The sequence below is a fragment of the Coturnix japonica genome, chromosome 13 (assembly GCF_054131305.1).
Source record: "Coturnix japonica strain WE chromosome 13, WE-NBRP24, whole genome shotgun sequence".
NCBI lineage: Eukaryota > Metazoa > Chordata > Aves > Galliformes > Phasianidae > Coturnix > Coturnix japonica.
Window position 1 is genome coordinate 7,756,923 of NC_140675.1, and position 26,166 is coordinate 7,783,088.

General features: G+C 37.7%; 1 protein-coding gene, 1 long non-coding RNA gene and 1 pseudogene across 5 annotated transcripts in view; 1 reads left to right on the forward strand and 2 right to left on the reverse strand.

Moving 5' to 3' along the window:
- On the forward strand, positions 1–20,601 carry LOC107320512 (uncharacterized). Its single transcript, XR_014933740.1, has 2 exons — positions 1–119; positions 20,359–20,601. It is a non-coding gene; the product is annotated as an uncharacterized LOC107320512 (long non-coding RNA).
- Positions 5,334–7,461, reverse strand: LOC146758661 (uncharacterized; annotated as a pseudogene). The gene has a single exon (XR_014933738.1). The product of XR_014933738.1 is annotated as an uncharacterized LOC146758661 (transcript).
- Positions 10,661–26,166, reverse strand: part of GSPT1 (G1 to S phase transition 1) — a 23,232-nt gene continuing 7,726 nt past the window's right edge. Inside the window, exons 2-15 of one of the 3 annotated variants that reach the window (XM_015876435.2) lie at positions 23,833–23,880; positions 23,422–23,463; positions 22,446–22,673; positions 21,713–21,746; positions 20,190–20,267; positions 17,949–18,129; positions 17,444–17,598; positions 16,719–16,859; positions 15,947–16,040; positions 15,548–15,628; positions 13,896–14,069; positions 13,402–13,491; positions 13,024–13,192; positions 10,661–12,403 (exon numbers count right to left, since the gene is read on the reverse strand). In XM_015876435.2, coding sequence (XP_015731921.2) covers positions 12,351–12,403; positions 13,024–13,192; positions 13,402–13,491; positions 13,896–14,069; positions 15,548–15,628; positions 15,947–16,040; positions 16,719–16,859; positions 17,444–17,598; positions 17,949–18,129; positions 20,190–20,267; positions 21,713–21,746; positions 22,446–22,673; positions 23,422–23,463; positions 23,833–23,880 — 1,568 coding nt within the window. In that variant the 3' untranslated portion in view covers positions 10,661–12,350. The remainder of the gene's footprint in view (positions 12,404–13,023; positions 13,193–13,401; positions 13,492–13,895; positions 14,070–15,547; positions 15,629–15,946; positions 16,041–16,718; positions 16,860–17,443; positions 17,599–17,948; positions 18,130–20,189; positions 20,268–21,712; positions 21,747–22,445; positions 22,674–23,421; positions 23,464–23,832; positions 23,881–26,166) is intronic. The other 2 variants (XM_085513737.1, XM_085513738.1) reach the window with 2 other exon arrangements.

A 26,166-nucleotide genomic window follows, 5' to 3' on the forward strand; every position in this document is an offset into this window, starting at 1 on the left:
AGTTCCGCTGCTGTTCCGAAGTGCAGGGTCGGTGAGATGCTGCTTGTCAGCGGTCATTATCTTGATTTCAGAACCTACTGTTGTTACTCCTGGATTGCCCTCTTGGCGTATATCTGAAGGTGGGTGGGAAACTCGCTGCTCTCTAGTCCTTGGATCCTTCCTCAGTTTCCTTTCACAGCATTGGAAGCCGTTCCCTTTAACTCCAGGTCAGCTTTCCTCCTGTGGTAACGCCTAAATGCCTGAGCAGCGTTTCTGGATGCCTTCACTGCAGCCTGTCCTCGGCTTCACCTCCTGTGTTACGGACCTTCCGCACTGCAGTGCTGCTATCCCTGTTTAGCCGACTCAATCTCTTGATGGATTTGCTTGTTTCCCAGTGTCAGTAGGTGCCTCCATTACAGTTTGAAGAGATTGTTTTCACAGCTCGACTGTCAGCTTCTCTGAGCTCCTTTGCTTTTCAGAGCTGCTTCCAATGGGACCCCACATCCTGGCTGCCAAAATGAAGTCCAGGGTCTGTTCTGTGTTACACATCTTCCTCACACCTCTTAGCATCTCAAATTCCACTATTTTCTGGTCACTGCTGAGGCCACCATTGACTATCACACACAAAACCACTTATTTGTGAACAGTAAAGGCAGAACTGCTGCATCTCTGTTCCAGTTTAAAAATGTATTGACTGACTATGTGGAAACAGCTTAGCTGTGGAATGCTCACACCACCTAGTTCCACCCTTTTCAAGTACACTACGCTGACACCAAGTCTAACCTGGAGCTGTTTTCACCTTGTTCTCAAGGTGCTGTGTGCTCTGGCAGCATTGTGCTCTGGCAGCTGCCACCTGGCTAATGTGTAGCCACTGGTTATACATATATGAAATAACAAGCGTTAGTCACTCTTCTCTACATTTTTGCCAGTTTTTTGCCTTTTTGGTTATGGCTTTATTCCTTCATGTATCATCCAGAATAATTTTCTACATGTTCAGCGTGCTGGTACACAGTGAAAGGAATTAAAATACTCTTGTCAGGAAAAGCTCCTTTATGTAACAGTGTTTTCACTCTGCTGGTAGCATTCACTGTGGCTTCAAGGCTCCCCGAGCCTTGGTGACAGCCTTTGGTAGCAGCTTCAGCATTGCTCAGTTGCACCTTCACTGTTTGTAATGTCACAAGCATACAGGAAGTAGAAGATTGCACAATATTTGACTCAGTGTAAATTGCTGTAGATAAGTCATATATTGATTGATACTACTGGAAAAAAAATCCTGGAAAATGGAAATTTTAACCTTTCCATTGTGTGATTTTTGGACAAGTAACATAAATGGTCAGGAAAAATAAAATCTGTCCTTTGCTGCTGTGTAGTTGTTGTATGAAGTATCGATTAGGGAAGTTATTGAAAAGTATGTAATCAGGCAGAAATTCTTTTCAGCGTTGCTGGGATTGATGCATATTAAGATGCTGGCAGTGGTGCTTTATAATCTGATGATTATATTACCCTTTCTCCTATCTCTGCACAGGCCTTGTGAATATTTTAGCTGATGTTTTAATAAAACATCAACGTATTTTTTGTGTGATGTTAAAATAAACAGAAAAGATGCCTCGGAAATCTCTGAAAATAAGCTGGACTACTGTCATAAGAGGTGAATGTATTGTGTTTGAAGCTTGACTGTACTGAGTCAACATAGCATTATTAAGATGAATTAAAGGGACTATTATTAGTCACTGTTATTTTGAGTTACTATTATTAATGACTCAAATGAACATTTCTCACATATCTCATCCAAACACTTTTTTTCCACAACTTTTTAAGTCTGGTGTGACTAAACGTCAGGAGACATGGCTTAACCAACAGTATAGGTGGTAAATATACAGATGGTAGCAAAGATGGTAATAAATGTACAGAGGTTATAAGCAAGAGAGAAACTCACCAGTGGTGATGCCTTCACTGAGGAAGCTGGGGCGGTCTTCACTGAAGATAGATCTCCAAGAGATGCTGCCTCAGTGAGGGTCAGCCCTTCAATGAGGTCTAAGAGGAGGTGGAGTCAAGCTCCAACCCTTCTGGGAGCACAGCTAAATTACTCTCACCTGTGCTCCCACAGCTGACCCCACACTTGCCTCAGCTGATTAATCAGTGGTTCAGGCTGTGATTACCAATCTCCCATACACCCCACCCCTTCACAGCATGAACCAATGATTAGGTGAGTTTTCCCTTATTACAGAAACCCAACACGACGCTGATACAATCTCCTGTCGCACTGAATGTTGATGTTATTCAGATGATGATGATTGGATGGGTATTCACAATCTTCCATGGGCCAGTGCTTGATAGATGTTACTGGAGACAAGCCATCTTAAGGTGCAAGTCCATCTGCATTTTATCAGTCCAAAGGAATTGTTCTCTGATGATCCTAGAGGCTTAGAATCTTAGGGAGAGTAATAGAAATGCTTCAAAGGTACCAGGAGAGGAAGATCCGCCCTCCAGGGCAAGATACAGGCCGTATTCTTATCTTGGGTCAATACTTCTGCTTGTACTGGGTTATGTCCCGGCCCCCAATACCATACCCTCTGGCCAGATATCTGTGGCTGTATAACTATATCTGGCACCAGAGGAGGAGTCTTGATCTGCCATAGGGACATGATAGGTGACCCTTTAGCAATAAAGACCAGAGTATTGACCACGATGTCAGTAGGCCATGTACCTATCACCGAGGGGGTGACTGAACCTCCCACCTCCAATAATCTCCCCCAAGGTGCAAGTAGGCCACACCACTTGGGTCCTACCTGCACCTTCCAGGGCCACTTTATCTTATGGATAAAAAAATGGTTTTAAATTCTCAGGGGCAGGGAGCAGAAGATTATTTTCATTACCAACCTGCGGTTTTACTTCATTATCAGTACCTGTAATTTGGATCCCAAATTGGATCCCAAATTGGAGGCCCATATAGTTTGTAACATTTTCAGGACACTGGGTCTGCCATCCCAAGGTCTTTCATTCAGGTCCTGCAGGGTTTCATATAATCTTCTTGTCCACCCCTGCAGGGACTGAGAGTCTGTTTTCAGGGCAGCCTTAAGGATACCACTGTAGCATTCAATAAGGCCTGCCCCTGATGGGTTATATGGCAGGTGGAATCACCATTCAATGTTGTTTTCTTCTGCCCAGCGCTGTATCATCGCTCCAGTAAAGTGAGTCCCTCGGTCACTCTCGATAACTTGAGGTGTCCCGCATGCAGACATCAGTTTAGTAAGCGCCTTAATTGTGTACGCTTGATTTGCCTTTGGTACGGGATAGGCTTGCAGCAGTCCACTTACAGTGTCAACACAGGTCAGGGCATATCTCGCCCCCTCAGACCGAGGGAGGGGCCCAATGTAATCAACCTGCCATCTCTGAAGAGGACTATATCCTCTAGCAATGTGGGATGTTGTTTCAGGCAATGGTCTCGGTATCATCTTTGAGCAAGCGTCGCAATCCTGACATGCTTGGACGATATCAGATAGTTGTACAGGGAGTCCCCATGCTTTAGCGGCCGCCCACATTATCTTCTGTCCAGCATGCCGTAGCTTCTGATGTAACCAATGGGCAACATTTTCGGATTGTGAATTCTCAATCCATCGGATTCGGGCCAGTGTGTCAGCTTCATCGTTTCCTGGTGACTGCAGGGGTTGATGACCAGAGACATGGTAGACACATACTGTCCTGTGTTTGACTGTATTCCAAATGTCTACCCTCATGTTTTTACCCCAAATCGGTCGGGTGTGGATAGTCCATTCCTGGGTAGCCCACTGCGTAATCCACAGAGTAAGCCCCTGGTACACAGCCCAACTATCTGTACAGATGTTCAGGATGCTGTCACCAGGTTCTTTAGTTATGACCATCCACACGGCTCGCAATTCTGCCCATTGGCTGCTCTGACCATCCCCCTCATCAAACCAGATGGTCTCAGTAGAGGGATGGTATGCTATTGCTCACCACTTTCTCGGGTTGCCTCTGCTGGACCCATCCGTATACCAGGCATCTTCAGGAATAGGATATCTTCCTTCCTGAACAGGACTCTTCTCTGGTGGAGCAACCATTGGTTCTTTTGGTGTATCAGTGTGATATGTCACTGGGCCTAGGATCTTCTGTAATTCTTTAAGTGGAGATGAAGACAGGCTGCTTTTCTGGCTTAGATAGGCGACTCATCGTGCTACCATTTGTGCTTGGGCCACCCCTGTTTTAGGAAGGTGAGTCAAATCTCTTACCCACCCCTGGATTGGTAATGTAGTTTTAACTATGACCTCTGCTGTTTGTGTTATTGGCTCTACCGCTTGTAACGCTGAATAGGCAGCCAATAACTGTTTCTCAATCATGCTATATCTTTCTTCTGCTCCATAACAAACCTGAGACCAGAATCCAATAGGGGTTCGAACAGAACTCTGGCGTTGCCACAGGTCCCAGCCAAAACTGTCTGGGGTAACGTGAACATCTAGTTCAGCTGGGAGATTTGGATCAAATATACCCAATGCCTGAGCTTGTTTAACTGCCAGTTTTGCCTGTTGGAGAGCATCCTGTTCTACCTTCCCCCAGTTCCATGATTGACCCTTCTTCATAAGTTTATACAGTGGCCTCAATAGCTGAGCTAAATGAGGTATAAAGGAGCGCCAATACCCCAATACACCCAAGAATTCTTGCAACTGTTTTGGTGTTGTAGGAACTGGAAACGCTTGGACTTTATCTACTACTGCTCTGGGTAGTACTTTGGTTTTCCCGGACCAAATTACTCCCAGGAATTTTACAGATAACCCTGGACCTTGCACCTTCTGTGGGTTTATAGCCCACCCTCTTTTTTGCAGATAAGCTGTCAACAAATCTGCTGCTTGTCTCACCGCCTCTAATGAAGCAGACGTTAACAGGAGGTCATCAATATAATTATATAAATTGACATTATTTGGCTTTTCCCACTTAGCCAGATCACACGCCACTAAATTATGACAAAAGGTGGGCGAGTGCATGTACCCTTGTGGTAGGACCTGAAAAGTCCACTGCCTACCTTCCCATGTGAATGCAAACTGATCTTGCAATTCTTCACTGATTGGAATACTGAAGAATGCATTCGCTAAATCCAGGACACAGTGATATGTTTTAATTTCCCTGCTTAGTGTGTCCATTAGGGAGGCAATATTGGGTACAGCCGCATGAATGGGTGGTGTGACCTTATTCAATTCCCTGTAGTCTACTGTCATCCTCCATGTTCCGTCCAGCTTTCACACTGGCCATACTGGGGAGTTGTACAGGTTATGTGCAGGTCTTACAATACCCACTTTCTCTAATTCCTGCACCGTTTTTGTTATTTCATCCTGCCCACCCGGGAGTCTGTACTGTTTTACATTAGTAATCCGTCATGGCTTCAGCAGACAAATAGGCTCATGTTTTGCATGGCCTCTCAATATTGTCTGAATTGCCTGGATACTAATGCATCTCTGCCGCAGCCGGAACTCTCCCACTGTTGTATGGAGAGCCAGACCCCACAAGATATCAATTCCTAATATATACTCTGGTATTGGAGCAATGGATACCTTGTACTCCCGTGGTGGGAGGCACCCGACCCCCAGTTTTACCCAGGTTTGAGTGACTGGAATGTTCTGTCCCCCAAAACCTCCAATCATCACTCTATTACCTTTGAATTTTGTTGGGTCTCCATATATTATAGATGTCTCTGCCCCAGTATCAACTAGGGCCATAACCTTCTGTACATTTTTCCGGGACCAGTATATCATTAATTCTACATAGGGCCTCCAGTCCCGTCTAGAGGCCCTAGGGGGACTGATGTCTCTCGTCACGCCATGAACTGAGTCAGGTTCAAGTCTTTTACCTCTGATGCATCTGGTATCATGACATGAGGCACCTGAGGCAGCTTCTTTTTCCTACTTGGAACTAGAAAGTCTTCCGAGTTCCATGTTGTTGTTGGTCGCCGCTCTATAAGTCTTATCTGCGGTCTTTTGGGGTGGTTCTGAAATTTTTGTTCATCCTTTAGCTGCTTCCACAGCTGAAGGAGAATGTGGTTAGGTTGACCGTCAATTTTTGAAAATTGAACACCTGCCCAGAGTAGATCATTAATCATTTGCTTTCGGGACACTCTAACGGGTCCCGCCCGAGGGGTTTGTGGAGCCGATCTTCTGGCTCGAACTATTGGAAAAGCCTTGGCATCCTCAATCACCCAAATATTAAATCTCAGTTTCCCCAAGGTCCGCTACCAACTGGGCATCTTGTTGGACTGCTGCTTCTGCGGCCACTAATGGTTTTAATATGGAAACCAGCATTCCATACATATGCGAGGGAGCCTGTTGTAAAATTAGGTCCCTCATTCCTGCGGAGAATCTTACCATATCAGGGCTATCAAATGTATCTTCATAGATAGCCTCTCGCATGCCTAATTCTCGTATATAGTTTTGAAGGTATTCCATGGAAGACCACATTCCCGTATTTACTGGCATGTCAGTTTTATTTGGCCACACCATGCAGCAGGCAGCCATTAACCAGTCTACAATTGAATGGTTTTCCTCAGGGAACTGAGTCCCGGCATACAATCTCTTCCTAAGGGCAGGATGGACTGTTATCGTTGCCAATTTAGATACTTCGGGGCCACTAACCAGTACACTTTCTGCCCCCGAATCCCATAACCGTAATAACCAGGCCGGAACACTTTCCCTCGGCCTTTGCCTGAACCATTGTACTAGGTCCATGAGTTCGGTGGGCGTGTATGGACTGGCCGTTACATGTAAATAAGACTCAGCAGGGGGCCATTGTTCAGGGGGCACCCCTGCTGGTCAATCTTGAATTTTCTTTGTTTTTTGAGTTACTACCGGACGAACTTAGGTGGCTCCTCTAGGTCAGTTTTAGTAATCTTGTTTTGATTTGTTCTTTCAGGATCCTGATAGTCATTCATTGAAATGTATCTAATTTGGGGGTTGGATGAAAAAAAATGATGGATTCTTCCCTGCTAACAGACTGATCTCGCCCTCCAGTTTTTCAATGCGAACCTTTAATAATTGATTTTCATGTTCAATATTGATTTTAATTCTGCCTGATTTAAAGCATTTAGTAGTGGCCAGGCTGCCATAGATGCAGCCATTTATCTTTCCTTTGTGGTCAAAATATCTTTTTGCAGTCCCTGAAAATATTCAGTCAGATGGAAGGGGGACATATTGTTTGTTACTCATAAAGGACCCCATTGTTCAATAATTGTTGCCAGCTGGAAATATGGGGATGCCTCAAACCCTGGGATTTGTCCAGGGAGGGTCTTTCCTAAGGGGGTGATCTTCTCCCCCTTGAACCAACTAAACATATTCCATACAAAGGACATTTTTTTCTCTGATATTTGCAGGCTCCTGGCTGGCTCGCCAAATGTATAGGTGGTAAATATACAGATGGTAGCAAAGATGGTAATAAATGTACAGAGGTTATAAGCAAGAGGGAAACTCACCAGTGGTGATGCCTTCGCTGAGGAAGCTGGGGCGGTCTTCACTGAAGAGCGATCTCCAAGAGATGCTGCCTCAGTGAGGGTCAGCCCTTCAATGAGGTCTAAGAGGAGGTGGAGTCGAGCTCCACCCCTTCCGGGAGCAAAGCTACATTACTCTCACCAGTGCTCCCGCAGCTGATCCAACACTTGCCTCAGATGATTAATCAGTGGTTCAGGCTGTGATTACCAATCTCCCAAACACCAACTTAGTAGGACCATTTTCTCTTGTCCTGGCAAAGGGGACGTATAAGCAGCAATTATTTCTGCTGTAAGATCTCTGAGGTCTAAGATTATTCTTCTACTGTGCATTCCAAGGTTTCCAATACCAGGCTTATGTTCCTCCAGCTCATCAGATGGCAGATGTAAAAATCCCAGATCTCACTTTATAAACTTTTTGCATCATAAGCAGTACAAAGAATACTGAGATTAAAAAAATAATAAAACAAAACAAAAAACAACCACCAAACAAACCCAAGAACAAGTACACTTTATAGAGACTTAAAAAGAGGATCCCCCCCTGCTCCTTCTGGAGTTCAGTGTTCTTTAGATTGTGTTTCTTTGCAATCCTAGTGTAAGCATCTAGTTATAGTTTAATTAACCGCCAGCTGGATGGATGCCATGGATAACAGTTATTAAAGAACTACTGTTTCAGGAGAACAGAGGCACCTACCTTTGTAACACAAGCTTTTTTTTTTGTTTTGTTTTGTTTTGTTAAAATCCTTTGCCCATCATCAGTTCTACAGGCCTAACAAATGACAAGAATCATCTATTACTTTTCTAATTGTTTTTTGGGTGGATGTATAGTTAAGTGAAGTGAGATGTAGAAGAATCCAGCTTTGAGTGGAAGCTGAGACTTTCTGGGAAGGAAAGCTGATGAAAGCCTAAGTGTTATTTATTAGAAGACACATATATGCATAACAGATTTCACTTCTGTTAACATAAATTTCCATTTTATATTAAGACTAGACTACTTTCTAGCTTTTCTTCAGAGGAAAAGAAACATTTTGTTACAGCTACAGTGTGTTAAAATAAACACAAGGAAATAAACAGGTCCACAATATAAAATCTTCAGTAGTAACTCCAGTTTTGTTGGTATATTTTTCTTTAGCAAATCCTCTGCAGGGCATACAAAAACAGCAGAATAACTAAGAGCCTTTAAGTTTTAGTTCAGGAAGAAGACAGTCTTTTCTGGAGTACATTTCATCTGCTTTAACATCATCATTTGAACACTCTGCATTAAGAACAGAAAGGCCAGAGTAATACAGAATCAAATACTTGGGACAATGGAAACAATTTTTTTTCTTAAATAATATTCATTAATAAACACTCATAAAAACACATTTCACATAATTAAAAGTTCGTATGGACTAGTACCGTAATTAGGTTAAACCAGAGGTTCTTCATTGAGCAATCTGCTGGGCCTTTATGCCATGAAAAACATTTGTATAGGGGCATGAAGTTCACAATCAACAAATATCTCCATGGATAAACCTCTTTAGAGCAGCCATATTTCTTACAACACTATTATACCATCATCAATAGCATACTGTTTAAGAATACAGTTTACTACCAGAACAAGTGTCCCAGGAAACCAGTACCATTATACATTTGTATGTTAGTTCCCAATTGTTTGCAAAGATGACCAGGTATTTGGAATGATTTCAGGCGGATGGGCAATGGCCGTGCTAGTCAACTGATTGCTGCACTCATCGCTCCATTTAGTGTCCCTCACTTCTTGCAAGTTGTAGAAACAAGTAATTTTCATGTTATAGATTAGTACAGCTGCACACTTCAAAATTGAGTAATTGTTACATATATCAAGACTTCCATTTAAATGACATACAGGGACTTAATTTACATTGTCACTGTTTGCTTTTGTAATTTACATCATGGCTGTACACTGAAGCCATATCTATACTATACACTTCGGCCAATGATGAGGGAAAATAGCTGCAATCCTGATGAGTACTACACTGCATACAAAGGCACAAATATTGTATACAAATGCAATTATACTGGGGGAAAAACCTCAAGTCATTCCTTCCTGCAGAAACTTCTTCACAGTTTTGCTGGTATAAGTCACAGCCCAGGACCCAGAAATACTCTGCTGGTATCACAGATAATAGCACAGCTGCAATGGTAGCAGTCCCAGGGTTCCCTGTAGCTTCAGTCCAACATTTTTTATTTTTTTTTTTCTCCTTTTCCACCTTAAAAGCAGAGCATCACATTGTGATACAAGGAAGTGTCCAGAATGGTAATTACAAACCAAAACAAAAAAAATCACATCAGAGAATCAGTAGCCAGCAAATATTTCAAACAAAGCTGCACCTTTCATCTGGATCCCGCTCAACTCAACCACTGTAAAAGATGAATCTATAAAGTGTAGAATGGAGGTGTAATGAAACAAATCTGAATCCGTAATTATTCAATATAATATACTGTATATACATACATATACTGTATATATATACAGTATATAATGTATTCTTAGATCCTCTATTTAAGATGCAGGCAATTTTTGTAGATCTATACATTTCCATATCAATATGTTATACAGCGTATTTTATACTCAAATATAAACCTAACACAGCACAGTAAATCAAACTGCAAAGTGTAGATTCTGTTAATGAACTTGAAATAATTTAATTTCCTTTTCCAGGTGCAGTGATGTTAACTGCATTTATGGAAGTGGTAACCAAATGCACTAGATGAGCTATGGAAATGCTAAGAGATGCTACCTGCTGGCATTTCAACCACCAGATCATTTTTCATTTTGATAATAAATACAAACTCCAGCCCCAATATAACGAAGTTTTAGAAATCCTCATTAAGTTTATAGTAAAGAGAAAAATTCCACTGGAGCATCACATAGTCTTGAAATGCATTTCAGCATCTTAACAACAAATAAAGTCAGAGTTCCAGCAATTTAGGAATTACATGTTCTCCACTAACAGCAGCAAATTTTAAATTCACAAGTTTCCTTCAAGAAAGGAATACAAGACTCGTAGAACTCTTAAGTTAATCCAAAATAAGAACAAGAGTCATTTTCATTGGCTTTTAATTTCTTCATTAGTTTAAGAGAGAAGGAATTACAGCTTCTGTGCATTTAGTAGGGGGGAAAAATAAAGTACTTTTAAACTCTGATCTAACAACAACAAAAAAAAAAGCGCCCAGAGATTTGCAGACATAATAAAATTTATTTCAATTCCATGCATTACGGCAGCTACAAGGGTACTCATATGAAACTGAAGGACAATAACTTCTGTCCATACAATGTAACTCTAAGTGAAATGAGTGAGAATTCCTCAGTTACAAAGAAACAAAAACAAACAAACAAAAAAAATTAAAAACAAAAAACCACAAACCAAAAAAACCCAAAAAGGGTAAATCTGTTTCAGTTCTGAGTTCTATAAATTCAAATACAGTTCCTTAACTGTGAACTTTTGGGAAATGGGGTGGGCTCGCCACAATTACACAACTGAAAGTGTTCAAGGCCTTCTGAAGAAGCTCTGAATATACCTTTTTACTACTTCCTACTAATATTCTGGGAAATTAAAAAAGGAAATCAGCCTTCATCCTGATCGTTAGAAACAGGATAGCAATTGTAGACAGTCCATTTTAAAAGTGCAGCTAAATAGGGTTTAATTCTGCAGTTCCTTCACGTTTCACTGAGTAAGATTTACACTGAACCAGTCTCACTTCTAATTTCCCAAGAAAAACTGTCACTGGTCCTCATGAGCTTACACTGCTTTTTTATATGCAAAAAAATTACAGACCAAGATTGATTCTGATTCTCCCATATTTCAGTACGTGCAAACTCCTGGCAACTTAAATAGTCTTTCTCCTTCCAACTGAATTGTAAAACAGCAAGGATTACCCAACCCTGTAAATTAAAGGCCGGACAAACTGAATAACTTACATAACTGGCACATTTTAATTGGCCCAGTTTTCCCACAAGAATGCAGCTCTTGCAAATAACAGCAGGCACTATTGCCACCAATTTTCATTTCTGCAGTTTCACTGATTTACTGGCTGTTGAAACTCTCTGCAGATACGAATCTTAAAATGCTGATTTTTTTTATAAAGACAATATGTAGTTCTAGTCTGCAAAACTGACTGTATCTAATAGTGATGTTAAGTCAACTTAAGTTCGCTGAAAACATAAATGTAAAACTAAAGGAAGTGCCACATTAGCTCAAATGTTTTTAATTTTAAGGGTGCACCGAGCAAAGGAAAGGGGAAAAATGAATTCTTTATAATTACAAACTTGGTCAAGTGCCTAATTGCCTCATTTAAAACTGTGCATGTGGGAGGCTGAGAAGTTTAGAAAAATCCAAGTAACCAAATATCTACGTTACTCAATGGTTAAAAAGCTAATGCAACTGTCTGGATAAAAAACATTATTCAAAAGCAATTCAAATACTGAAAAAGATTTCAAATTGAATAGTTTTTATTAACATGGTAGTCATCTTTGTAACATGTGCACACACACTCGCATACTCTGAATTATCTGCCTGGGAAAAAAAAAAAAAAAAGGTCTCTATATGTCAGGGGAAATTAAACATTAAAAATCCATTTGAATTTCATAATTATAGGCAATTAAGTCCACATGACTACAAAGCTATTGCCGAATCTTTCCAAGGAAGCAGAATTTGGGAGAAAAAAAATTTGGGGGGAAATTCAGTGGCATAGCAGAGCTCTCAATATGAGAAAGCTGACATAATGTGGACCTTTGCTGTGAAATTTGTCTTTGCAAAATATGGGGAGAAGTTTATAAATGGGCAGAAAAGAAGAAGGCGGTGTGAAGTAGGCTTTTGTAGAGTCGATTTTCCTCACAGTATTATGTGGGGGTCATTGAGAAAAATGCTTAGTCCTTCTCTGGAACCAGTTTCAGAACTTTTCCAATTGCAATGGTCTTACCTAAAGCAAGGAGACAAACACTGCAGTTACATATATTGTGGAAAAAAATATGCGTAATCTCTTAAGAAGAGAAAAGTTTCTCCAGAAACAAACGCTGTCCAGTGTACCAGGAATAATGCACATAATAAATTTGTACTGTATGATGAAAGCACCAGTATATTTTAAAAGCACAATAAAATAGTAAGTAGAAATAGTAAAACCTGCTGTTTTCATATTAGGGAATACATTACAGATTGTGGGAAGTGTGCTCTGTATTCAGTTAAGCAGAATGCAAAGCTAGATCTGTTTATTGCTTTTAAAGGTAACACCTGTATCTTTTTGGTTTCTCAGTAGAGATGTTACTGTATTTGTATCCTGGGTGGACATTCCAGGATGTGTTAGGAAAACTCTGCTCATAATTTTTCAAATCCTGCCTTTTGTCTCAATAGTGCACCTTTTTGTAAATTACTCCTCTAACATAAAACACATTACTTGATTCTAGCAATAACTTCAACCAACAAAAATTTATTTACTTTCTGCCATTACACAGATACAGTAATTACAACTGTATGTCTGCATTCTAATGCGTCATTGTCATCCACAATCTATTTGAAACGACTGTATTTTTGTGGCACCCTTACCCTCATCTCTTAAGGTAAAGCGACCCATCTGAGGGAAGTCTTTGAATGTCTCAAGACAGATAGTTCCTGCCGTCCTTAAACGGGCAATGCATACTTGATCTTGTTTCACAAAACGGGGCCGTGTCTTACTTTTTTCTCCTGTTTTTTTGTCCACCAAGCAGATTAAGGCCTGTAAAAGAGGAAATAATAATAAAATAGCTGTGAATGCTAACACCGTGGTTATTTCTTTTAAGACTTACTGCATAAAATAATCATTACTGACCACACTTTTCAGAAGATCTATGCTAACAGCTACAGCCATTTTTATAACTTTATTAGTTATTTCAGATTACTCTTCACCCCAGCAAGTACACTGACTAGATTCATATCATAACTTACTGTTATCTCAACTTCTTCAATACAGGTGTGGATGTGCAGCACAGCGTTGTAACCCGGGCAGATAATGGATTTGTGCTCTATTATCACTATCTGTAAGAAAAAATTAATTTCTCCTTTTCTTCAACTCAAGAGAGCAGAGAACGATATTAAATGTAATTCAACAAACAAGCATAACATCTTTGTAAGATAAAGATTTTGAGATGACTAAGTTGTTTCTAAAAAGGAAGGTATGAAACTGAAGAATCATTTTGACAAGATCTTGTTTTTTAAGTTATAGAACTTAACTGAGAATTTACATTCAAAACAACATTTTTTAAACTCAGACTGATGATAACAGAATAAGCATGCACATTATTGTCAGTTTAGAGATACGATAACAAATGAGAAGTCTCAGAAGATACTTAAAACTGATAAAAATTACGTTTGGTGGAACAGGAAAAATATTTTGATGCTGTTTACCCACTTACATGGCAATCAAATGTTAATTATTCTACCTGGGCATCAAACGTGCGTCCAGAATGACACAGGTTGTTGGAATCACAGAGAATAAATCCTGGCAGAATCTCTTCCTCTTCAATTCCCTTCAGTCTGATCTTTAGATTTTCACCTGGGGCTACTGAATCAGTTTCTACATCATCAGAAAGGATTCCAAGAACTTCCACGTTGTGCTTTAGGCAAAAAATGCAGTTTTCTATTATCAATGTTTTAGACTGGTACAAAATCACTTCAACATAATGGAATTCCAATAAATGAAATCATTATAATTTAAATTTGTTATCAGTTCTGTAAGCTTCAGAAAACAATATCTGAGTGGTGAGTTACTAGAATTCAAAGCAGTGTATTTATTGAAAAAAGTTTTATTTCATGTAGTTCTATATCGCATCTTCAATAAATAGAAAGCAGATTTCAAAAAATATCCACTATGTCTCAAAGTAAAATTAGCTTAAATTTTAGTAAGATAAGAGGGACAATAGATGCATACTGTCAACTAAGGAGAATGCATCTACACTGCTGTACAGTCATTACATTCCAAATGAAATAGTTTGAAGAATAATGTGATCCATGAAATCCTTCAAATCTCAGAATTCTACAACATTTTACTTTTACCATCTTCTCCAAAAAACAGATGCGTGAACACACTCTAAGAAGTGATTAAAATATATTTTCTTGATCTTTCAGATCAAAATCAGAAGAAACATTACAGTGCATCTTTATATGTTACTAGCCAACATAAAATATAGGAGCTTTTTCAGAAAAATGTTCCTGAAACTTAGGTTAAATAATCATTAACTGCCAAAGCAATTAGTAAAAGAAGAATGTCATTAAGAACACTGGATATTTGCTGAATAAGAATTCTGTAATAGTTTGGTTAAATGCATTTATAATTTCTTATTTTCTCCTACTCAACCCCAAAATAACAAGCAGTAGTTTTATAAAAAGCTGTTGCCTGTTAAGTGACCTTAAGAAAGCTGAAGTGATCTCAAGTAATCTTATGGAAACTGACATTTTGCTTAAGAAATACCAGCTTTCAATTAGCTATAAATGTCTTGATTCTCAAATATACAGTACATTTTCTAGCAAACTACCTCAGTGTATGAAACTGGAAGAAGCATCAGGATAATTCATGACAAATAGTTAAGAGCAAAATTTCCTTTTTTTTGTAAGAAACCAAGGGAAACAAACACAATCATTAGTTTAGTACGCTATACTTGCCTTCTCTATCTCTCAAGCTGTATCTTCAAATTCTTCATTTTTACATTTTTTTCAAAGCAAAACAATCATTCCAAATAGCTATTTTACATTAAGTAACAGTAACAACCTACTGAACAACCTACTCTTAACTAAAGCCATCCCCATGTCTTTTTGTGAGCCCTCTAATAAATGCAACATGAAACAGTTCAAATAAACTGTGTTGGTTTATAGCGCAGTGATTTAGTCTACAAAGAAGATATAATGTGAGTTACGAATGCTAAGGAAATAAATGACATGCATACATGCATGCATATATACACCTAGGAATGTCAGTTTTTACTTGAGTGCTTAGTTCTTAATTAAATTAAAAATGTTTTGTAGTAAATAAATATATTTAAGAATCAAGATGTTTTCAGAATAGAAACATTTTCCAAATATCTAAACTTTACCATACCTTATTTGGCATCATCACAAGCTGTTGTCCTTTGCAAATTGAGCCCGATTCCAGCTTTCCAAGGACCACAGTGCCCATGTCCTTCATGAAAACAAATTATTACATAATAACTAAAAACATTTTTTCTGAAGAGCCTGCTTTATCATACCTAGAAAAGGACAATTACTTAACCCTATGCAGTTATAAAGCACAGCAATACTTGATGCTTTGGAAACCGTTCTCATGAAACATTACAGATTAAGAGCCTTAATGCTAGTGATTTAATTCCCCTCTTTCAGTATTCCACAGTTGGAAACTGAAGCATATCAAAGACAAAACAATGCCCTTTAGAAAAACAGCAGGCAGTTTACTGCTTTCTGAAAATAAACCACTTATCAATACTATCATTTTAATTTGTACCTTATATTTATCCACAATTGGCAGCCTGATTGGTCCATCAGCTGAACGGTTGAAGTTTGGCAAGTTATCCAGATATGGAATAAATGGTAATCCACTAAAAGCATTTAAAAAATACTAGAGTGAATAAATGCAGTCTCACAAAGGGAAATGTTTTCATACGTTATTGTTAATCACTGTACCCTCTAACAGATTGCTGTATCCATCATAACATCCCACTAGTGTTAACATTACCCAAGCTAACACATTAACACCTAGGAAGTGCAAGTAGTTATATCTTAAGCATATTTTACACATCATTCCTTGACAGTCTTGCTAGATACACTAAATACATCAGCTAGTTCCAAATATTATTTTTGTTGATGTTTTAACTGCTGTGAAGAATAGTGGAAAATATGACATCCAGTAGGAGATGTGGCTCATCACTAATTATAACAGTTACAAGCGAACTTCACATCAAAACAATTACCAATCCTAGCAATGTGATCAATACAGCATCAGTGAAATTGAAATGGTAGAAAGGCACTTAATTCCACAAAACCAAAAATTAATTAACACACAGAATCTGTCATCTTCAAACTTCTATGGATTTTAAATTCAATTAATTACACATGCTCTGTGTTCTTCCTACTACAATCATAATTCCTCAATTATTTCAACCAGTAATTCTAGAACACAGCTGAAATATACCAAGCCATACTTCCAACTTCCATTGTAGCATTTACTTCCATTGAAACATAACTAATGTGCAAGCTATTGAATTTAAGATACATACATGTACCAAGGACAAAATTCGGACTGTTCTTTAAGGTTTGCTCCAGTGAGTCCTGAGCAGGGCATGAAATGAATATCTTTTTTGGGATTAAAGCCAACTTTCTTCAAAAATGGCACCAATTTCTCTTTACATTCCTCGTATCTATTGAAATGAGCAGCAGACCAAGATAAACTTCAATTTTTCAAACATGACATAATACTGTGCTTAACAACAAAATAGCCTTATTTTTTAAGAAGCAAAACTAATAAAGCTCAGTGGCCAAATTGCATTTTCTCCTTAATCTTTCAGTACAACTTAGTAGTGCCTATTTCCCTTATTCTTCTGCTTCATAAAACATAATTAGATTTCTACCATTGACCAATTAATGGATGGATAAACAGCAACATATGCTAGGTATACTTTTAAGCAAGGGGTACAGGCCAAGACCATAAATAACTTAATATATTATTTGCTCAGTCAGATTAGCTTATAAAACAAAATATCCAGAGTCCTGAGGGTACATGAATAGAATGTGAACAGAATAATTCTATTCTTACGAAGAGCTTAAGAGACACATGGCCAAGCAATCAAGAACTAACAAATTAAACTACAGAAAGCAAAATAATCTCCTCTCAGGCTCAGTATAAAGTTTCAAAGTTACCAGAAAGAAAAAAAAGACAAAATAAGTAGAAATTAGCTTACTTTGATATCTTTTAATGAATTTTTTATTTTTATGTTAAACTCACCTTTCATTACTCCAGTTTACAGTTGGATCATCCATTTTATTAATAAGAACTATTAAATGTTTTACACCCGCTGTTTTTGCTAACATGGCATGTTCTCTTGTTTGTCCACCTTTTTCAAATCCAGTTTCAAACTCTCCTTTTCTTGCAGAAATAACCTAATTAAGAGTACATATTTTAATAATGAGGCTCAATAGTTTTCTCAGTACAACAACTGACAATTACCTTAATCCAAAATAACTTTGGGTAGTCAAAAAAAAAAATTGATAAAAGCTTGGAAAATATACTAGTATAACCTTAATATTATACATCAGTTTCTGCACTGATGTATATAAAAACCACACAACAACTTTAAACTGTTTTAAAGAAGTTCTTCAGTTACTCCAAAAGACTAAGATTTAAGATTCTAAAATTTTGGCTACTTTAGCCAATTAAATTAGTAAACAAAATAAGTCAAAAGCTTAATGCCACAATACATCCAAAACAGAAGAATCTAATTCGCCCTTACCAGCACTGCAAGATCAGCTTGAGAAGCTCCACCAATCATATTTGGAACAAAGCTCTTATGCCCAGGAGCATCTAGAATAGTGAAGTGTTTTTTCTCAGTTTCAAAATAGGCACGACCTACTTCTACTGTTTTACCCTTGTCACGTTCTTCTTGGTTTGTGTCCAGAGCCCATGAAAGGTACCTACAAAGAACAAACATTGCTTTTATATTCATTTTTACTAAACTTAATTATGAACATTTGGTTGCCATAAAATTTAATTTTTCCTTAACAATTCTTAGTCATATAAACACTACCAAACTAAATTTTCAACACCAGCAGTGACATTTATTGAACGTTATTCGAGTTTTACTGGCCAGCGCCAGCTGTCCTGCACATAAACCCGTGCAATTCTGAACACATTCTCTAGGTATGACCTAACCTCAAATACTACAGCACTGAACTTGAGGAAAGTTTGAAGAACACTTCTGGGACAAACACAAAACAATTCCTCTTTTTAACATAATTAACTGTTCTGATTTGCAAGAATTTTTCTGCCGCAAAATTAAGCGGAAGTTGGCTGAAATAGATGCTGGGGTTAAGGTCAGACAAATGAACTGAAGAATAAACTTTCTGAAAAAGATTTTTATTTCAGGCTTTGTGAAAACTGATGAACAGAAAAGAGAGAATCAAAGTAATACTCAATAAGTAGTAATAATTGAACTGGATTTGAAACACCATTATTTTCAAGCATTAACTGCAGCTTATAAAGATCTTTTGACTTTTTGACTTTTCTATTGTCTGGATGATTTCTGAAGAGACAATGCTAACTCAGCTGAGCAGTCATCGAGAGATGGAACATCAGGGACTATGTAACTGATAGACATCATGGCCAGTTCAAGAGATTCCGGAGTCAGAGGCTGCGCTAAATATTGAGAATTACAGTCATACAATCAAACTCTTCCCTAGGTACAAGCTAGTTTTTTGTTATTCACTGTAGTCTAGATAGTGAGCTAGATAGCATTTTGCTTGTAACAATACACATGTTGTTGTAAACCATAGCCTATGTTTCTGGGAGATTTCAGCCAAGCTACAAGTCAAATGTTTCTCAGCTTACAGAATGCATGGTAGCTGGATAACAAAGCTTCTTTTGCACTTTTAAGAAAGGAAATACGTCTTTGAAATTTTAACTGAACTAAGGTATATTTTTAAATCATAAAGTAAAATTGTTCAAATTTCAAGACTCTCAACATACAAAACAAGATCTTTGATAATGACAGATGTGTAATATTTTCTGTTGTATATCAGGATGTACTTTAAAGAATAAAAATAGCATCCAGGGAGGCACTCCTTGCTACTCTCTAAAAAACGAGAAAATCTGTTTCTAAATTGCCCATCATTATTTAGGAATGTTCCTAAACATTCATTATTATGGCCAACTTTCAACAGGGGAAATCATGCTTGCCTTATAAAAAAATAACACGTCAACTTTTCTACCCCTCTACCTCTTACATATAATACAGTTAATTCACTCCTGGAGAGTTCCATTGCTGCTCTCTTGCTAAGGAAGTTTTTGACTGCTGCTGTTCCAACTCCCTATGTTCCCTATGACAGCCAAAAATGAAAAGCTTCCTGAAGCAAAATCAGTTTTCCAGGACCTGTTTGACAGAGAACGCAGGCTGCTGTATGTGCTCCATGTGTGTGCGCATGTACAACAAAGAAATGAAGAAAAAAAACACCACAAACAAGACCCAACATTTATACTTGACAGCATCATATTGCCTAGCATGAAACTAAAGAACACGAGACCCCCATGTGCTCTCTCATTTTTCATGCAAATAAATGTTAGTGCCAAAACTATCCACTAGCTCTTCTTGTGCCTCCTACACTGACAAACCTTCATCTTTTTTATCTCTCTGCTGTTTACAGGTGAAAGACACAGACTGAATAAATCCAAGAAATGTTTAAGAAAAGCATCTGCCTTATACATTTTTTTCCAGACAACTGGGTGCTATTGTAAGATTAAAAAGAAAAGAAAAAGGGGAAAAAACCAACCAAAAAAAAACAGTAAAACCTGTTTCAATATGAATCACACTGCTCAATATAGTCCCAGACAAAGCAGCACTGGAGGAAAACTAGTGGTTCCTCCTCTCCCAATCCAAACCCATTCCAGCAAGAAGCATGTCCTACAGGAACAGAGATTAAAAAAACTCTCATTTTCATCACAATGCAAAGTATGCTATTATCTTCAAAAAGTTTCATACCAGGTTTCTCTGTTTTTTTCTTTAGCTTCTCTTTCATATTTTTCAAGCGTTCTTTTATCCACCATCCCCGTCAAATACCTAAGAAAGGGGGGGGGGGGGGGGGGGAAAGTAATTTTACATAAGTAGGAATGTATTTCCAAATAGTTAAATAGTGATACTACTCCTACAGATAATTTTGAAGAATTGGATCAATCCAATGTGAATAGCAGTGGATTTCTCTCTCCACAAGAGGCCACACAATTATTTGTAAGTACACCATCACTGCTTAATGGCAGATAAATATCTCCTGTAAGCCTACTTGTAAAACATCCTGCAGTAACAAGTTTCAAAAGGAACATCTCATATCTACATACTGGAGATATGAAAAACTAAGAAAAAGAATTAAATGAAACATCTCTAAATCTAGAGAAAAGTATTTTTTGTCTCCTTCTTTCTACTTATAGCAAGTAATCTATTATTTTTAACAGAGATCTTTCAGTTAACCAAACAGGTTGATGAGGAGCATACAGATGAGGAGCGCACATCACAACATTCAGGTTTTTCACTCACATATTTTCAATTTATCTTCTGATAACAGTAATCTGCTTAGTTTACAATTGAAAAGTCAGCAACAGTAAATAGAACATTAACAACAATGCACCCTCTTCCTTCACAGCCCCCTACAATGAAGTGATGTTCGGCAAAAACAAAAGACCACAGAAAAATTCCTACAAAAAAACCCAAACAAAGCAAAACCCAACCGTTCAGTAACCTAATACGTTGGTAGGAGGGTGAAGAACAGAAAAATCCTTGTACATGGAGAACAGACAGATAATAAAATATTAATTTGCTCTTGTATGAACTACAAGGTTAAATGCAGCATGACAGTTCCAACATTCCAGTTTTGTCAAAACAAACCAAGATGAAAGTGCCAAGACAAAGACCTCCCTCTTTTGCTGACAATATTATTTTAAAATCCTAGGAATACTTTGCATCAGCAGGACAACATCTATTTCTTCATGTACCACATTCCACTCCTTCTTTTGAAGAACCATAAGAGCTGCATTTATTTACTTATGCCACACAGAATACTGCATTTTCTAGGTACTATTTCTAAAATACACTTAAAATTATCATTTTAATTGTTCATTTTAATTCCAATTAAATCTGATTAAAACCAAATTAAGCATGCCAATGTTAATACAGGATATGCACTTTTAATTCTCAAGAAAAGGACAAAGTGCAAGCACAAATAATATAAAAGCATAATGAAAAATAGTCACAAATAGAAAAAAAAACAATTGAAGGTCTTTTCCCCCATTTAATAACACGTGCTTTTGCAGTTGTTTCCATGAATAGAAACTCCTAAGGTTAGATCTGCTGAAATTAAAAAAACCTTCAAAGACAACAAACACAGTGATACTTTATCACAAAAATATTAGTATGATGAGTCAATTCAGAAAGAAAATAACTTATTTTACTTAATGCATTTTAATTCGCAAAACAAAACAGCAAATCTAAACATTTCATTTGAGTTTCCTTACATTATTTGTCCTCCAATAGTTGACTTGCCAGCATCTAAAAAAACCAAACAAAATAAACAAAAGTGTTAAGTCATTCACAATTTAAAATAAAATTCCAGGGAAACTAATAATAATAATAATAATGCTTTAGTACATATCAACATAGCAGCTCTTGTAACCAAAGAAAACTCAACAAGTTGGGATCCAGCAAAAGCATGGGGTCAATACATGCATAAAACTCTCACGAAACCACTACCTCTCACCCTTGTACTAGCTTCTACAGGCTGCTCCTTATAAAATAAAGATGTACCTCTGACTATTGCCTCACTTTTGTGCAACTCTGCTCTGAATTTACCTGAAGACTAAGTTAGAACACTAAGCACTCAAACTGGTAAGAGATCCCATGATTCAATAGTTCTTTTGTACATTAGATATGTTAAGCATTGTTTTTTGATTCTGTCCTTTGAATCACTATCACAGGTTCGTAACTTCAGCACTCAGAAGAGCAGGTAGTCGAAAAAAAATCATTAACACAGACACTACTGTGCCCAAGGGAACACAAACAAGTTCATCCTTGCCACTCTAACCCTGAAAGACGTGTATTTTTTTCCCCAAAACACGTTTATTAGGACAAATGTTCAAATTAACCTCAAGGAAGGATGAATAGCAGCATCCAAAGAAAAAGCAGGATTAATTTCTAATCTTTCCAGATAGTACAAAATACAATACATTACTTACTATCCTTATAACTTACCAACATGACCAATGAATACTACATTTACATGCTCTTTTTTAGGAGCACCTGGTGGTGCTACCACAGATTTCAGTTTTGGTATTTCCTCCTCCTCTTCCATCATTTCCTGAGTGCTTTCTTCTGAAGGTCCTGCATCCACTACTGGACCACTTCCTAGTTCTGCTTCGCTTGTTTCTTCTTTATGTTCCCACGACTCTTCCGGGGACATCTCTGTCTCTCCATTTTCCACTAAAAATTAACCAAATAGATACACTCAACCAGATCAACAAACTAAAAGGAATGACTACTGAGAACAACCCCATCCTCCAGATGCAATCAAACAGTATCTATTATCAAGTCTGACGTCTTTTTTTTTTTTTTTTTTTTTTTTATGTTGCCCATAAGGCAGATGCTCGTTTCTGAAACAGTTATTACTAGGAGCTTCCACACAATCCTGTGTGCTGACAACAGAAAACTGTTTCATAGGCATTAGGAGACTTCTGTTTTAACAAAGCAAAAATTTTATGGAGGAAAAAAATTATCTGAAAATCAACACAGATATTCATGCTGGTCTGAATCCATAGATAAATACGTTTAGAAAGAAAAAGGGACGGACAATGGTTTAAGTTTTCCCAGAAGCCATACAAATACAAGTAGAAAGATATTATTTTCACATTCTAATTATTCATAGTGCTAACATCTTTCATTAATTGCCATTTCATAAGTTAGTAAAACTATTTTCTAATGCAAAAATTACTTCTGAATAAAACACTGCTGCTTTCTCAATGTAATCCAACTGCATCTGTCAATGCATACTTGTGGTCAGTTCTCTTTGCTAATCCAAGCATAATGACCTGATGAAAATTAGTAAGGACCAAGACACAAAGGCTCAGTAAAGTACTCTTCAAACCTTGCTTATAATGATAACACATATGATAACACAGTTGTGGCTACTTTATAAACCTAATATAGTGAAATAGAACAACTGTCATCTTACCAACAGATTCTGAAATTTCCATGTTAACAGCAGCATTTGAACCTAGGGAAAAAAAAAAAAGGAATCATTAAGTATATATATTTATCACAACAATATCAGGAGAGTTAAACTAATAAATGTATAGTTCAGATGCTCAGACACTTCCCCATGCTATTTAACACACCCTTATTCAGTTTTAAAATTTCTGCTTCATGCAACCTTTAATGGCCTCCAACAAACCAGTTGGTTCTTATGCACCATGCAGAGCCTGCATTAATGCTGTAAATAGTCACTGATAACAGCAGTATGATGAAAAAAAGAATGAATTTCAGAAAAAGATGATACATGTTTCCAAAAGTGAGATTCTTTGTAATATTTATGTTAAGTTGTGTTTAATGGAGCTGCACTGTATTGTCAGAACATAAAAATCACCTTCATAAGAGGCTGCCTGCTCCTCTGGAGAAGTCTCTACTGGTAAACCTACATAGAAAAAAAAAAAGTTAAAGTACACTGTTATAATCACTGTCCACACACACACACACACATATATATATATATATGCTCATATATAGATAGATAGATATAGATATAGATGAGCATTCCTTCAAGAAGAGTATTTAAAGACCACTTCCCCCATGCCACACACCAGATATAGTTTCCAGGCACAAATACTTCCAAAGAGTGCTCCTTCTAAGTGGTAAAAATAATACATCAGAAAATAGTTCCTTATCCCTCAAAGATACACTAAAATTAAACTTCATTTTAAAGGGAGCTATTTCTCTATTCACAGTATCATACCCCATCCATCACTTTTGGGCACACTTGCTTAACTGTTAAAATCTAACTGATGTTTATAAACACGAAAACCAGCTTGACTGTACCCAAATAAACATGTTAACTGTGTCACAGCGTAGGGAAAAGTTCTGTGAGCTTCACCTGATAAGCATACCTACAACACTGTTCTGCCTCCTAAATCTCATATAAGCACCGAGTATAAGACTGAAACAAAGTAGAATAAATTATTAAGGCCTTCGTTAGAGCCATTGGATGACACATTCACACACCTACTAAGTTTGGCAGTCTTCTTAAATACTCTAATATAGCCACATTACCTGGAAGGACTTCCCACTAGTTGTATGTATCAAAGACATAGGTACATTTACTGGATAGAGCATTCCACCTTCTGACACACTCAATCATGCCACTAAACCATATGCTGAGGTACAGCTAACTATTAAACCTACTAAGAGAGATATGCTCACATTAACAGTGTTACCACCTGATGTTCTGGGGCATCATTCCATACCATCAAGAGGTATTCTATCATTCTATAACCTTATCTATTAAAAACCCCTTAATAAAACAAAAACATGCAGAAAAGGACCTGATTCTAAGCCTCTTTGCTTTAGCATTGCTTGTGTATTTGCTGCATACTTCTATAAACCGGAGCAATGCTAAAAAGCTGGAAGAGATCCAGATGACAAAGCTGGCAGGCAGGGTGAATGTGGGTCAGAGCATAACAACCAGTGAACAGCAGCAGCAGAGAGGGCACAACAACATAAAAGAAAACTGTTCAGATCAAGGTTCCCTATACTCCCGTATCATATCACTTATGACCCGCATGCCACAGTTCCAGTGCCACAGGATCAAAGCTTTAAAAGAATGATTTGGCATGATAAGTAAAAGCAGAAGAGAGATCTTGAGAGGTTTACCTTGAGATTCTTTGCAAGAATTATTATTCCCATTTGAGAACTGGGAAAATGTCCACTTGAGCATGGTAAGCAGGTTGCACAGAATTTAAGTATGAACATAAGGCCTATGTTTTGCAACACTTGAAACCATCACTTGGTTTCACACATGTAGAACTACTTTCATTACAGTGTCACTTCAGCGAGCCCCTGATTTTACTCCCAATGTTTCTCCACAGTGAAAAACTTGTCACATGACAATTCTGTGTACTTGTTCTCAAAGAAAAGTTCTACAAGTAGTTTCATTGGATTATAGCATCAGTCAACAGCAGCATTCCTAAAAGTTTCAGTTCTTACTTTCTGGTTGGTAATCCAACAGGCATTCAGTGTAGAGGGGGAACACTTGCTCATAAGAAACTGAGACAGGAAATTGTTAACATAAAAAGGATGGGAACAGTTCTTTCTCTTGAAGAGTAGCATTCCTGAAAGCACAACCATCTGTTAATTGTCATAATCTAACCAAACTAGAAAAATGAATATATTTTTGTGTATGGATGCCACACAGTACTAATACCACACAGAATCCAAGGGCAAGACCCACTCTTCATTGCCAAAGCCAGTGATTAAATTCTGGTCACTGAATCACAAAGTAACACATATTTTACAAGAGGACTCGGACTTACATAAGACACATACTGCTCCTTCATAGCAGGAAGGGAATACAAGCTACTCTTGAAAAGGTCATTGTGAAGTAAAATAGGACTAATCAATTTCAAAAAGAACAGGCATTAAATGATGAAAAGAAATGCCCTTCAGTAATTTCTTACTTCTGATAAAGAATTTCAGGCTAAGGCAGATTATTCCAGGCACTAGGACACTGCAAATTACTTTAGGAAAAAAAAAATCTGAATTCAAAGTTCCAGATTTGTCATTTTCTCTGTGTGGAAACGACCAAATATCCTGAAGTATGCTTTAAGACAAATCACACACACACACCCCACAACCAAAAAAACAAAGGGATGCAGTTCTACTCCTTAAACAGCTGGGTCCGCTGCATTCTTCATCTCTGCATCAGCCC